The following is a 15,143-nucleotide window of genomic DNA, read 5'->3' on the forward strand; positions in this document are numbered from 1 at the left end:
TCGGCCGCGACCACGTCACCGACTACGTGTATGTGGATTTCGCGAGCGGGGCAGGCGGGCCGACGCCGTTCATCGAGGAGGAGCTGAATCGGAGGATCGAGGGCGAGGGGAAGGAGGAGGCCATGTTCATCCTCACGGATCTGCATCCGCATGTGCAGGCTTGGCAGGGGGCCAGCGAGAAGAGTGAGAATGTGCGGTTCGTGGCCGAGGGGGTGGATGCGGCGGATGCGCCGAGGGATTTGGTGAAGAGGGCGGCGATGGGGGAGGCGGGGAGGAGAAGAAGAAGAAGAAGGGGTGGTGAGGGGAGTGGGGACGAGGAGAAGAAGGAGAAGAAAGTGATGAGGTTGTTCAGTCTCGCGTTTCATCATTTTGATGATGAGCTTGCCGAGGGGATCTTGAGGAATACGCTGGAGACTAGTGATGGGTTTGGGTGAGCATCATTCCTGTCTGCTCTTTTTTGTCTGGACCGATTCTATGGGCCGGGCCCTTACAGAGGATACAGGTGGTGCAGCATCAGCATAGCTTCTACCGCTAACGAATAGATGGGTACAGGATTTTCGAGCTCCAATCCCGCACCATCTCCAGTCTCATAACCGTCTTCCTCTTCGGGCCCCTGCTCGGCATCATCTCCCTCTACTACTTCTGGAACCGACCCCTCCACCTCTTCTTCACCTACGTTATCCCCTTAATCCCCTTCTGCCTGGTGTTTGATGGCTATATATCGAGTTTGCGCACGAGAACGCCAGAGGAGGTGGAAGCGCTGCTGCGGAAGGCCAACGGTGGGAGGAGATTAGAAGGGTGGAGGTTTATGAGTGGGGAGGAGGTGCATACGTGGCCGACAGGGTGGATGAGTTGGGTGATTTGTGTGAGGGAATAGGAACAAAGGGAGGGGAACTGCGTGATCTGGGGATCGAATAATCATCTGGAAAGTAGAAGCGATGCGGCTGAAACGCACACAAGCATCCTAGAAATACTCATGTTAGAATGATCTCCTATCTCTAGTTCATTATCACCCTTTGCTGCTAAACTCACGGGGCTCCGGCTCCCTTGCATCAGGCAACGCAGTACTAGGTGAGCCGAAAGATTACCTAGATCTTCATCATCAACACGATCTTGTATTGTTTCCCAGGAGCCTTTCTTTGGATTCAGGGCTGAGGACTTGGGATATTATCAGCTGACGAATGGATGGCCAGGGTAGGGCATGCCTGGTAGAGGAGATTGTGATGATCTTGCTCATATGATCTCTATCGCAAATGTGTTGTCGTCATGAGATTCGAGGTACGAAGATTTCGCGAGTCTGGATTGCTTGAAGGCAAGCATGAGACTATCGACGTTCAAGCACTGATCCTCGGAAGTATCTTTATCAAGATACAAGAACTGCCCCAGCCGGATATATTGGCCCCTTTGATTCTTACTTGGTCTAAGGAGCATCCCAATACCCAAGTCAGCTGGGCTCTTTATGTCGGACATACAACCAAGCAGATAGATCGTGTCTATACCACTGCCGGTAGGGTGCCTAGGATCACTATGGTCGAAATTCAGCTGCGATACCTCAATGCATGTGTCTGTTGACTCCAGCTGGGTAAACCGTGTGAAGCGCTAGGTAAGGCTTTGATGAGTGCTTCACAGAGCGGACCTTTATGTAGATGTAGCCGCAGCTAAACGCACCGGAGGGATGCTCGCCCAAGCCCAGCATCAGTAGGTTTCTGGAAGTCACATCATGGATCGGTTTTTGAGGCATAAAGCTGAGGACACTCCCAGAATATTCGTTGCTTAGTGAAGTGAATAGTTCTTGGAGCTAGAAGTCGTTCTTGCAACACCCAACCACGTTTGTTAAGAGGAGCTTCAGCGATTGGCTCTCTGGCAGAGCCTTCAGTCCAGACCACGCAGATTTCGTTCTGCCATCCTAACGCTGCACTGCACACGGGAAAGACGCATGGTGTTATTGTCAACGGGTCCCTCAGCGAAAAAAAAGTCCTCTGTCAGAATCCAACGCGGGACTTGCGGCCATGTTGACCGATGATCCGTTGTAGATGTCGCTTATAGTCGAGCACTCTCGCTCCCAATCCGACTTGTCAGCAACATCCTGTATGATACAGAGAGAGTCAATCCAGCGATATTGCAGCAATAGATTATTTGTCAACACCACAGCATCTCTGAAAGTTTGAGGCAAGGATGTTAAGCCAATGCCCTGTTGAAGCTGCTCCATATTCTCAGCGCTTAGCTTGAATGGGAAGTCGCGCCCCAGACATGACTCAAGGTCACGTACCGGACCATAGGATCAAGATGAACCCTGTCACATAATTTGACGTGAAGGTTGTTCTCTCGTTGCTCGATGTAGAGGAGCCGGGTTGGCAGCGGTCGATTTCTACCCCTTGTACTCTCGAGAGCGATACATTCATGGTGATTATTCAGACATTCGTTGGTTCAGGCTCTAAGGATCCTATCGCACTGACCGGACCTCGTGTGCTGTGCCGCTGTTCTGCTAAATCTGCCTATTCGATGAAGCACTAAACGAATACGTCTGCTTTGCAGAATAAGGATCCATAAGTATTGAAGAATTACTGACTGCTGGGCTGCTTTTCGAAGGCACGTAGATAGTCTGGTTGTCGGGGGTCAAGTAATTGAATTTGCAGAATGTAAGTGCCGACGTAATATTCAATGCTGAAGGTGTCCTCAATAACTCACCGGGTGTTCAATGTCGTCAACAAGGAGAGCTTCGTACCGAGGGTCGATCACTATAGCAGGCAAAGTGCACAAATGGCAACCAAGCCCGGCCGTGGGTAACATGGCTCGAACCATGTCGAATGGAAAGGAGGACCTAGTGAGAACATTTTGTCCTTTGACCGATCCTTCTATTGTAGCAAAGAGACGATAGCATCTCCAACAGACTCGACTGGCTCCTGGGACACAAGAGACATTGAAGGGAAGCGCTGTAATGTGAAGCACATTAAATGTCCTTTTTAGCATGTGCTTTGAATAGGCGACCACTTCGGCCCTTCCTTTTGCCTAGGATGAACGTTGGGAAGACGATTCGTCCATTGTCAACCATGGAGTACATCCTGAAAGAATACTCTTGTCAAGTCTTGGAGGACTAGCAAGGGAGAAATATGAGCCTGCGAGAGTGTGGACCGTGGCTGTTGTGGGTTTATTATCTGGCAGTGGAATCTTATGAAGCCGAGAGAGCCTGAGGCCAACGGACAGTGACGATGAGACGCTTTTTGGTGAATTCGTGCTCCGACCTATTGTTGGCGCAGCATCATTTGTCGCTCGGAACACGGCGGAACAACCTCAGGGGCTGTGAAAAGCTTCCAGCGTGTTTTTCGTCGCTGTATATTTGAACAAGAAATTCAACCCTGGCTCCAGCGAGAGTCTCAAGGGCTCAAATAAGTACTGGAACTTGGCCACCCGACCTTGCACAAAAGCTCGCCCAGGATTCTGGTTGTCTATAGCAGAAAGATGGACGTCGTTCGCTCTATCGGGACTTCCCTTGCCCGGCTCGTCTCCACCCAGAAGATTCTCTTGAAGCCCTTTCTTCTACACGCCATGGTAGAAACGCCTGCATCGCTCAATTTCTTCCTCAACCCTAGCGGGCAGCTCCCGAATTGCACTCCTCAAGTTCATGCTGTCATACGTCAATATGCGGTTCTCCTATTCTCGTCGGTTCTCGTCGCCTTGAGCTTCGCGTTTAAGGACCTGGACGAGTCGAGTGGGCAGGCAGCAGGAGCTCTGGCACTTTACCATCTAGCACCCGTGGTGAGAGCTACTGGGCGGCTTATGGATCGTCAGGCTGTTTGGCAGCCGCTGCTTTTTGTCACGGTGCATGGTGTCTGCCTTGCTGGCCTGTTGAGCTGTTGCTGGGAGCTTTATTTGAAGAACCATTTTGCCACATGAATAGGCAAGAGGAATGTTTACAGCTACGCGATCGGAAGACGCCGAAACCCATCTAGATAATCACTGATGTCTTCTTAGCTGGCTCAGAGCGGATGGGGAAAGGTCGTCAAGACATGTCGACGACCTTTGCTGTTGGTGACTGGTTTGTTGGTGAGTCCCTGGTATCTAGTGAGTCACAAGGAGACATCTGTCAAATGCCCAACAAGACTTGTGAAGCGCTCGTTCATGAGAACTCCTATAGCTCCTGCCTCCCACACCATCGACGGGACTTGAATCTAGCTATGTATGGTTGGCGGAGTAGCGGATTGCTCCAGCAATATCTGGCAAGCAGCCGACCTTCAACGGTACCCCCATAACACCACGGTACAGCCACCGGAAACCACTCTAGATGCTCACACTCGCTGAGGTCTTATCTTCTCACAGAATAGATCTTGCTGGTTGACGCATCCCGCAAACATTTAATCAACCGCTGGTACGTCAAGAAGCTCTTCTCCGTTGATCTCAGCAGGGCTTTCACTACCGAAGCTCGCTGTGCCAGGGCTTTCTGTGCCAGCTCGAGAGCTTCCCAACCGTTTTAGCATCATCATCTCAATGGCAATACCCGGACCGAATGCGCAACTGGTAATGTACTGGTTGCCTTCACCCATCCTTAATAGCCGATCGATCACAGCGAAGACGGTAGCGCTCGAGCTGTTTCCGTGGTTCATGTATATGTCATAGCTCGCTCTGAGATGCTCGGGTGTCAGGCCCATGGCCTGCTCGACTCCAGTGATGACAGTTGCTCCGCCGGGATGCAAGGCCCAGTCGAAATCGGTGGCGTTCACCTTGTCAGCATCGGTCAATTCAGGTATCGAGGTGACCAGATCAGTAAAGACTGGCGCAACGGAGGCAGAAGCGAGCTTCGGTACTCGAGGAGTAAGAATGACCTTCCAACCTGTCGATATTAGCATTCTAACCGAGGCTTTGAGGAAGCGACAGATTACCCAGTGGATCGACATCGAAACCAAGGTCATCCTCAGTGTCATCAATTATTCTATGGTCCCAGCCTAGCAGCTCTAGTATTGGTTCTTCCATTGGGTCGTCACCAAAACCATTACCAAGCACGACGGCTGAAGCACAATCGCTAAATAACGTCACGCCAATTCTAGTCTCCTGCAATTGAGCAATGGATTCCAGTTCTGATCTTACAAGCAAACTGGTGATCTCGCAAGCAAGTACCAGGATTCTGGCCGGCCGGTTTCGAAAACTTGCACCTTGGGCGATATTTGCTGCCGTTCGGAGAGCTGCCAAACCACCGGAACAACCAACGCCATGCAAGAGTACCTTTTCAATGCTCGTGTTGAGACCGAGCTGCTTGACTACGTGATGGTCATAACCAGGGTTTGCAGAATTGGTACACGTCACGGCCACCATGTGAGTAAGATCAGACAAGTCACCACCCCAATCTGCAACTGCCTTACGACATGCTTCGACGGATAGCCTTACGCCGTGGTCGAGAAAAACCTTGCTGAGCTCGCTGATGTTGGGCGCTTCAGGACGGTTTGCTAGAGGGTGATCAATGGTGGCGATGGTTGAGCGAGTCTCAATGCCGGTGAATTCGTTGATATAGAGGACTTTTTCGAGCCTGGGGAGATTTAGCATAACGATACGTGACGTCAACGGAGTGGCGCACTGACGCTGGAGTGCTTGGGTGGAAGCGGCGTGCTATGATAGAAAGCTCTTCTGCTTTTACAGAATGTGGAGGGTAGGCTGCGCCAATGCCATGTATGTAGAGGTTTGGCCGTTGATAAGGCGGAGGACTTTTAGGTTTGACCACTGAAGGAGACATTTTTTCTTTGGCACGGTTTGCAGTACAAAATAGCTCTGTCTAAAGATTGAAGTGATGACGTGCAGAAATATGCACAGTTATAATTGCTAATGTGCGCAGAACATGATCGGATGGGTATCTGTGCTGAATGAGTGGCCGCTTCACACGCAGAGGAAGAAGAAATTCCCAATGCTCTTCAGATCAGGGCAAACAGAAACCCGTCAAACGAATGTGCCGTCAATTGCCACCACCTGCATATGCTTTTTGATAGTGTGATAGTAGTGGTAATAGAGGTAATAGTGGTGGTACTGCCGGATTTGACATGCAACTGATCGCTGTCCTCGGGTCCCTGAAGCCAAGCCCTGCTCAACGTTTTGGATGATGACGACTTGTACATAGCTGCTTCTACGTAGTTAGTAGGCATTCCACTGCACGCGTTCTTTGCAAGTGTGGGGCCGCGTTAAACTCGGTTCCTGGCAGCAAGAGACAGGAGGTAGGCCTGGAAAAGTAAACAGGAACCGCTGACGGTCGGCTCTGCCACTTTGCTATAAGGGCCGATCCTCAGGCGTTGTTCCCTACCGCGCATCTAGCTACGTTAGGCGTCCCAACAAAAACGTACTTGACCACGCCGGAACAGCCCTCCGACAGCATAGATGAGGCTTAGAAACAGTCCTCGGTTCGCTTTCTTCGAGATAAGGACGATTTCCAACGTTCAACGAATCACTGCGCCTGGAAACGTCATGAAGAAGTAATGCTGTATATCTGTGCAACCCTCAATTGTCGTGTGACCTCGGTCCATTACGCAAGACTTCCCCGCTCAGACACCTAAACAGTGTGCTCTCTTTCATTCTGGACCTTTCTCGGACCTGGCAGCCCTAGTGTGGGGTCACTCTACATGACAAAGCATGCTTTGGCTAATCTTCTTGAGCCTGGTTGCTATCCTTGGTGGTGCAGCATATCAGCACATCCGAAAAAGCACTATACACCGACACGGAGACAAGCTCCGGTAAGAATGTTTTCACTTAACAGATACACAACACATATGCCTCTAAATTCACCACTTCTATTTTTTCGCGAAGGTGCTGTCTGATAGGATATAGTTATGGCCCAGGTACCCTGCCCGTACTCGGAAATGCTATCAAATTCCTCCAGCCAAGACACCTCCTATTTGACTGGTTCGTACATTGCCAAAGGAAACACGGTAAGGAAACATTTGGAATCTCAATTCCTACATTACCATCCGGCGTTGTCATAAATGATCCAAACATTCTTGAATTTGTCCTCAGAAATGAGAGCACTATTACTAAGGGCGAGTTCTTCAGAAAGAGGTCGTGGGACCTATTTGGTGCGCCTCAAAGATGGATGCGATCGAGGCTTCTGCTGATCAAATCTGAGGCTATGGTATTATCAACTCGGATGGCGAGTTGTGGAAGACACAACGTAAAGCCGGGCTGAAGTTTTTCACTGGTGCAAATCTAGACACTCTGATTGAGGATGTTCTGCCTAATGCGTATATGGAGATACGGGCAGTCTTGCTAGGATTTGCAGGCTCCGGACAGTCGCTAGATCTGGAAGCCACGCTCCTCGACTTGACAACAGCAGTGGTTGGCCGCATGGCATATGATGTACGCTTTGCCCTCTGATATCAGGAGAACCTTGTCATCCTAACTAATTTGCAAGATGAACATCAGCGCAAGCTCCCCGTTCAGTCGCGCCTTCGACTACGCTTCAGATCGAACTGGTCGCCGCTTCCAGAATCCTCTTTACTTGATCACCGAGCTCTTCGTAGGCTCTAAATTCCGCTCTTCCCTTGCTGAAGTCAAGAAATTTGGCCGGGAAATTGTTTGGAATGCCAAAGTAAATCGAGACAAACGAAAACCAGAAGCGTCTGTTTCCGGCTTTGGAAGCCTCGTCATTTCCCTGATGGACGCTTTCGATGACGATCCAAACCTCACTGCCGATGCAGCACTGAACTTCCTCTCTGCAGGCCGTGACACAACAGCTCAATCTCTGACCTGGACTTTCTATTCCCTAATGCGTCATCCTTCAGCCCTAGCAATTCTTCGCAAGGAAGCGGACTCAACATTTGCTCAACGCCCCCCAGATCACAAATCTGGCAAAGAAGAGCATTCAAATACTCTCCTCAAATTGAGCGTCGCAGACCTTCAGCCCACAAATCTGCCTCACGCGATGTCCATATTCAACGAATCTCTGCGCCTCTATCCACCTGTCCCCTTCGAAATCAAACAATGCCAAGTCGATACCACGCTCCCGGACGGGACATTTCTGCCCAAGGGAAGTATCATCGTTTGGTGCATTTGGGCCATGAATCGCTCGCCGGCTGCATGGGGAGATGATGCCGACAGCTTTCGTCCCGAGCGATGGCTCAGCAACCCTGCTACCTCCAAGGATGGACATGATAAAACAGCGAAGCTGATCACCAAGTCCGCATTCGAGTTCCCCGTCTTCAACGGCGGGCCTCGGTCCTGCTTAGGGAAGAAAATGGCCGAGCTGATGGCTTGTTGGGTCCTTGTTCAGATGTGGAGGGAGTTTGACTTTGAAGAGATCACCGGCACACAAGGGGCGGAGAAGGAGAGAAGGAGTAAGAACAGTCTCACGTTGCCAATGGAGGGTGGTTTGCCATGTTATGTTAGGCTAAGAGCAAGAGGAAGAGAGGAGGAGAAGTAAGAACAGCCTTGGGCTCCCAATGAAGATGGTGCTATTTCCTGTAGAATTACACCGATCACACGGACCAGAGCTTGATCTATGTCAGATAGCCCGAGGTTGGTTGTGCAACACAGAGAAGGCTGATTGCCCTGACTATTCAAACAGTGCGAAATAAAGGGTGCGAGCTTTTCCAAGGTCTTTCTTGGCTCGAGAATCCAATTATAGGAAAAGCGACGAACAAGCGAGTGACTTTATGGCAAAGGGGATGCAGGGCAGACAGCAGACAGCCGAGTATTACCTATACAAGATGCTTCTTGCTTGGCTGCTTGGGACAAAATAGCGATTGAGAGGAGTTGAGAACATCAAATCCCCATCTCTCTCTCCCTCTCTCTCTTTCTCTCGCCCTCTCTCACACACCCACCTTGTCAGTGCATAAGACGCAGGAAACCGGCTACCATTCCAGGTTCGAATCAGCAAGGAAGCGGTCTTCACACAAGCAAGAAAGCCACTGAAGAATGCGATAAATCACCCTCTCAATTCTCAATCCCTCATCCCCATGGGGGCCTGCAGCCGACGACGACAAATTGCCTCCTCTCACCCACTAGTTACTGTAGCAATGCAATGCAGCGTAGCCGCTGACCCACTCACTGCACAAAGAAAAGAGAAAATACCCAACAAAGCTCCGCAACGCCCCAACATGATACATCTCCAAAGTATAGTAGTTGGTATTGTAGTAGCATCTCATCCAGTTAAAGGCCCCGCGGCTCCCCCCCAAAAATTCGGATGCCCCGTCGTCGCCCCAAGATTATCGGAATTCCCGTTTGACCCACCTGCTATGGTTCGTCTCTCCTGGCGTTGCTACCGCCGCCGCCGCGGCTTCGCAAGAAACACCCAGATCCTTGGAGACGTGATGATCAAACAAACAAACAAACGAAAAGATAATGTGCTCTATACAAGAAGAAAGAAACACCACCACAAAAGAACAATTTCTGTACAAAGAAACCAAGCACACTCAGTGGGCTGAAGGCCTTTCCCCACCCGAAGCACTAATCAGTCAATTTCATCCGCTTTCTCGGCCGTGTCCGTGACCGTGCTATCCGTATCCATGCCTGACGAAAAGGGCGAAGAAGCATTCGGCTCGGTCGGACTGACCACAATGGTAGGAGGCGGAGGTAGTTGAGACGGTGTGTCCGCCCTCTCTGACAGCGGCGGCGACGGGATCCGAGCGACACCACCACCACTGCCATCCTTATCCTGACCCTGATCCTTCTTCTCCAGCTGTTCCTCAACCGTAGCGAGTCCCGCGGCCGCGGCACTGACTTCTCCCACACTCGAGCTCTGCTGCGCCGTCCTCCGTTTCAACCTCCTATTCCTCCTCTCTTCATCCGCACTCTCCCTCCTCCTGCGCACGCGAAGACCATCATTAGCGTCGGCAGCATCGCCCAAGGCGGAATCACCCCTCAACCCCTGCAGAAGCGTCGCAGCTCGATCCGCCACATCTTCGCTCTCGGACACGTTGCCACTGGTTTCGCGCTGCTCGGGAGAAGAGGCGCAGTGCGCTGCACCGCCCTCCTCAGCAACCGTCTCGGGACTCAGGAGGAGACCGCGATCGGCCTCGACGTCGTCCTTGAGCGGTAGGTCCGGCATCTTCTGGCCCGACGCGATGCGAACTTGGTGTTTCTCCCTCAACCTCGCTCTTCTCCTTCGGTCCCTTTGATCTCTGGCCTGTGGAGCAGCGGCCCGTAGTTTCTCCAGCAGCGAGTCCATGGCTCCACTTGAGCTGGGTGAGCTGGGCGCGTCACCGTCTCCTGGGGTGGCGTTACCCGGAGAAGGGTTGGTCGGTCCGCCCGCGGCGCGCTTCCTTGCCAGATTGGCTTCCATGCGCCGCCTGTTCTCTTCGGCGGTCATGTTCTTCTCGCGAGATTTGCGCCACTCGGTCACGAAGCCGGCGAGTTTGGCGAAGAAGTCTCGTCGTGCGTTGTCGTCTGTATTGTCTTCGCCAAAGTAGGTCATGATGTTGTCGTAGGCTTGTACCATCTCGTCGAGGTAGAGTTGTAGCTGGTCTGCTTTCCGGCGGGCTTCTTTCATTGATCGCTGCACGACTTGTGACACGCGGTCTTGGGGGTGGAATTTCTTGGGGTCGCTGAGGTTGCCGGCGTCGAGGGAGGATTGGACGTTCTTGATATTATCGATGTATTTCTTAGCATCGATGCGGAGTTGGTCGACGTTTAATTTCTGGGCTGTTACAACGCCGCTAATGTCTTCGACGAAACCTTCCCACTGTGAGTATTGGTTGCGCACGATGCGCTCAATCAGGTCCGCGAAGGTGGTTTCGTTCTTGTCGTCCTTGACCATGCCGAGTCGCGCAAGTGAGCTCAGCTTGAAACCTGAGGCCTGTTTGTTTGTGTCGTTCATGTAATTCCCGATATCCAAAATGAGTGCCAAGACGCTCATCAAGGAGGTGGAGTGTCGAAGAGCTTCGGAAACATGGACGACTTGCTTGAGTCGTTCAGATATATCGTCGTACTCAGGCTCGAAGCTTCTCGTCAATGCCAATGCGCGCATACGTGCTTTCCAGTAGTGGTGCAGCTCGAAAGCGGTCTGGAGGTATATCTGGTCTTCCCGCGTCAGCTCCGCAGGGTCTTGTTCCCTGGTTGTGTTCAGCGCATCCGACCCAGTCCAGTCCTTGCTGTAGGCGGCCATCAATTTGGAGGTGCTGTCTGGAATGGTGCAGAGATCTTCTTTCTGGAGGAAGTCCATCACAACATTGCTGTCAAGTATCTCCTTGTCGCAGTGTATGATCATGCGAACAACTTCGTCAGCGGATAACTGCGAGAACTTGGCCAACGAAATGTGATATGTTTTGCGGAGATCATTGGAGATGATCTGTTTCTTGTCACTCTTCTTCGACGACCCACCGCCAAGGATCTTCGTCTCTTTGGCCATGAACAGCTTTTCAACCTCGTCGAGCACACCCTTCTTCTGCAGCTCCATATATTTCTCTTCTTTGGCTTCGTGAGTAGGAGCATGAGTAGCCCACACAGTTACTTGTGGCATATCGACCTTGTCCCAATGCAATGCTTTCAGCTTCTTCTTCGGGCGCATGCCGGGATATCCTAGAGTTGGTACCAGTGATAGATCAGCTCTGGGTAAGAAATGACCATGCAGTGCACCCGGCAAAGGTGGAGGCCCAGGCATAGGCGGAGGCGGAGGAGGCGGAGGAGGTGGAGGAGCAGCTGCACCAGCAGGACTCATAGGGACGGAACCTGGTGGAGGTGGTGGCGGCGGAGGAGGAGGAGGGGGTGGAGGGCCAGTTTCGAATCCAGGCATGACTGGGGTTGAGGGGGTCATGCCAGGCATAGGTGGTGGTGGAGGAGGTGGCGGAGGCGGAGGTCCAGATTCGAAGCCTGGCATCACGCCAGGAGTGGAAGGTAGAGGTGGTGGCGGAGGTGGAGGAGGGCCAGTAAACTTGGCATCCTCTTTTGGTAGAGACTCATCAGAAGGGGTCTTTGGCGATTGAGACTCGAGGCTAGGAAGCCTGGCAGCACGCCAGGAGTGGAAGGTAGAGGTGGTGGCGGAGGTGGAGGAGGGCCAGTAAACTTGGCATCCTCTTTTGGTAGAGACTCATCAGAAGGGGTCTTTGGCGATTGAGACTCGAGGCTAGGATGCGATGGCCCAGTAGTGACTCCATCGCCTTCATCATCACTCGCATCGTATTTCTTGACTCGCGATGCTATTTCTCCTAATAGCCCAGTTGCCTGTTCTGGATTCAGCTTGGGCCTTTTCACTTCCACTATCCGGGGCTTCTCATAGACGACAGGCCCATCAGCGGCTTCCTCTTCCAGCTCGTCGAGCTCTTCACTGATGGTTAATGCGTCAGCTGCCGCTCGGCGAGCTCCCTTCTGAGACCTGTGAGCATTGCTCCGGCTGACGCTGCCAAGAGTTGACTTGGTCTGAGTGAGGTGCCGTTTGGTCTTCTCCTGGAAATCGAGATCTGCTTGGTCATCCATTTCTTCTCGAAGCTCTCGTAGGCGGTCTGATGGACCGGCTTGACTCCAGATTTTCCCTTCGAGCTTGAACTGAGTTTTCGTTCTCTCGAGGCTGCGTTCAAGTCTCTCCATCAATCTCTCTCGATCCAGGATACCTTGCATCTGCTTCGGGTCACCCACACCAAGGCCATCCTTGCCTGCATTTTTCGCATGTGACGCTGCAACATCTTGGGCGTCCCGTAGCATAAGATAGAGTTCCCGAGTTTCCAACTCGTTCCTTTGCAATTCCTGCCCACGTATTCGTTGCAGTTCTGCCATCTCAGATCTCAGCGATTCGTTCTGCCGTGATTGAAGTTCAATTATTCCCGACTGCTCTGCAATCTGCTTCTGAAGCTTCCTCACCAATCCATCCGCACCCAGTTCGATCTGGGCCTTCATTTCATCACGTTCTGAAATTGCAGCTTCTGCAATTTGTCGTGCTTCTGTAGCTTCATCGAAGGCCAAGCGTGCCTCATTGTCAGTATGCAGCTTTTCAAGCAGGCTTTGCACGGTAAAGTTCAGGCTCTGCTTCAAGTCCATGTCGGGTAATCTTCTATCCATGGCAACATAGCTCAGCATAGCATCGACGAGCTGAAACATCCTTAGTCGATCATCGCTCTCATTTTCGCGTATCAATAACATATGCTGCATTGCGGAGAGGAAATAGTCTTGGGTCCGCGTTCCTTGCACCTTGGACATGATCGCATCGGTGATCTGTACTGGATCGGTCATATCCTTGACATCTCCTTCCACACCACTTTGGACGCTGCTGGCTTCCCGCTGCAGAAGATCCTCATAGTCGATTGCCTCGTTCTCCCGAAATCGTTCAATCTGCTTGTCGATCACTTCATACTGAAAGCCCTCCATCTTCAATAGTATCCGTTTGATGCCACACGCAATGAACTGAGCTCTGATATGGCATCGTAACTGTAAATCCCGTTCTGGTGCATCCACAATCATGTTCAGCAGGAACAGTGTAGCCACTGCATATTCCATGAGCAGATTCTCCATGCCAATGCCACCGCTTCGAATCTCTTCGCTCGCCCCAACTAGACTGCCCATCTTGCCCCGGCCATCGATGGTGACTTCAACAATTCGCATCCATGCATCAAAGCGACCGTTCTCTCCAGTTGTATTCTTGCAGTAGTCCATAGCCTGTAATACTTTAAGATGCCCCTGTCCCTCCGCCCAATGACACAGAAACGTGAGCACTTCGCTGACGAGTTTTCTTGTCGTCAACCTAGGAGAGGTTAGACATGTTGCCAGAGCTATTGGCACCTGCTGGTGCGCCAACGCATCATCTGCTCCATATTTGTTGTTCATCAATGCTTTGAGACATTTGCAAATGTCATATTCGCGATCGAGGTCTTTGTCGCTGGTGAGGCCTGACGCCGGAGCAGGTCCAGTAACTTGCTTTCGATTGATCTTGAGCAGGACGTTCGTCAACGCAACTTGACCCTGAGCCTCCACGAATGCCTTGACCCAACTGATAGGTTGTGTTCTCAGACTGACACTAAGGCTTCCTAATTGCTTCGAGTCTATTGTATGATCCATGATCTTTTTGACATACCACTCCGGAGAGCCCTCTTCATCCACTCTCGTCAGATGCCCCAAGTTGCCATCTGGAACCCCTGTCTGTCTTGCATGCTGCCTCCGTTTTTGCTCGCCTTGCCATTCTGTCAGACGGTCCTGGTGTATCAATGTCCATTTCTTGCTTGCAGGATAGGCTACGATCTGTCGTTTTGCTTGATCTGGAAGGTTTTGCCAGCCTCGCTTATGCATGAGTTCGATGAATTGCTTTTCAATGACACGATCGTCGTCAGGTTTTGGCAGTTGAAAGCCATCGGGTGAGAAAGACGCTGTAGAATTGAAGCCGGACGGGTGCTGGGGCGCCCAGCCTGCAGAGCTAAGAAGCGAAAGTCGCGAGGCAGAAGGCCCAGTAACTGTGACTTTGTCCTGCTCATCGTTCTTGGCGTGGGTTACGGTTCGGGAGGAATAGGCGTCGGAGAAGAGGCTCGAGCCCCTTGTGGCAGTAGAAACTGTTGAATTTATGCTCGCTTGGTCAAACGATTTTCTGGGAACTGGAGGAGGCTCCGAGCTGGAGGTAGACGTATAGCTGGCGTGCTGTGCTGTAGAACTTCCGGGCCTACCCAACTGCTGTGCTTTCGTTCCTCTATCGCTCGTCGTGCCTCCATGCGGAGGTGGCCTCGGCCCGGTGGGATGTGAAGCACCGGCGCCCGATTGATTTGAGCCATTCCAAGCCGGATATTGATGATAGTCTGCTCCTTTATTTAAGTGATGTGGTTGCGGGCTCTGTCTGCTTGACGTTGAATCCGATCTGGGTAGATGGTCCACAGAGACGGGAGTTCTCGCGTCAGCGGAAGTAGTATGGTAAGGTATCGAGGTAATGACTCCAGCGGTCATGGCGAGCCCAGCCGGGTCTCCATCATTCTCCAATGAATGCACTGATGCTCTGTTCGAATGTCGCGATGATTTCGAGCCATTAATGTTGGCTGCATTCGGACTTTCGAAGCCAACGCTCTCCTCATACCTACTATCGATCTTGTTTCCTTTGTATAGCTTCCTACCGAAGAATTTGCTTGTTGAGGACTGTCGTGGTTGTTGATCCGACGAGCTGGAGGGCATGCTGACGCTCGGATTGTGGTGATACACTCATAGGACTGGCGGAGCTGGGCATGACAGCAGACGTCATGGGCGCCTTTGTAAACCACGATAGCTGGAGACGT

At 51.7% G+C, this 15,143-nt stretch overlaps 4 protein-coding genes across 4 annotated transcripts; 2 read left to right on the forward strand and 2 right to left on the reverse strand.

Annotated features, from left to right (window-relative positions):
* Positions 1-3,459: 3,459 nt before the first annotated feature.
* Positions 3,460-3,894, forward strand: EPUS_01116 (uncharacterized protein; the record flags this gene model as incomplete). The annotated part of the gene is made up of 1 exon (XM_007807028.1): positions 3,460-3,894. The coding sequence occupies one exon, from the start codon at positions 3,460-3,462 to the stop codon at positions 3,892-3,894; it is 435 nt and encodes a 144-aa protein (XP_007805219.1).
* A 458-nt stretch (positions 3,895-4,352) lies between these two features.
* Positions 4,353-5,722, reverse strand: EPUS_01117 (uncharacterized protein; the record flags this gene model as incomplete). Its single annotated transcript, XM_007807029.1, has 3 exons — positions 4,353-4,828; positions 4,878-5,518; positions 5,571-5,722. 3 exons carry the CDS (start codon positions 5,720-5,722, stop codon positions 4,353-4,355), a joined length of 1,269 nt encoding a protein of 422 aa, XP_007805220.1.
* A 1,111-nt stretch (positions 5,723-6,833) lies between these two features.
* On the forward strand, positions 6,834-8,389 carry EPUS_01118 (uncharacterized protein; the record flags this gene model as incomplete). The annotated part of the gene is made up of 3 exons (XM_007807030.1): positions 6,834-6,876; positions 7,097-7,326; positions 7,382-8,389. The coding sequence occupies 3 exons, from the start codon at positions 6,834-6,836 to the stop codon at positions 8,387-8,389; spliced, it is 1,281 nt and encodes a 426-aa protein (XP_007805221.1).
* A 1,029-nt stretch (positions 8,390-9,418) lies between these two features.
* On the reverse strand, positions 9,419-15,042 carry EPUS_01119 (uncharacterized protein; the record flags this gene model as incomplete). Its single annotated transcript, XM_007807031.1, has 2 exons — positions 9,419-11,847; positions 11,892-15,042. 2 exons carry the CDS (start codon positions 15,040-15,042, stop codon positions 9,419-9,421), a joined length of 5,580 nt encoding a protein of 1,859 aa, XP_007805222.1.
* Between the last annotated feature and the right edge of the window lie 101 nt (positions 15,043-15,143).

Source organism: Endocarpon pusillum (genome assembly GCF_000464535.1).
Source record: "Endocarpon pusillum Z07020 unplaced genomic scaffold scaffold6441, whole genome shotgun sequence".
Taxonomy (NCBI): Eukaryota; Fungi; Ascomycota; class Eurotiomycetes; order Verrucariales; family Verrucariaceae; genus Endocarpon; species Endocarpon pusillum.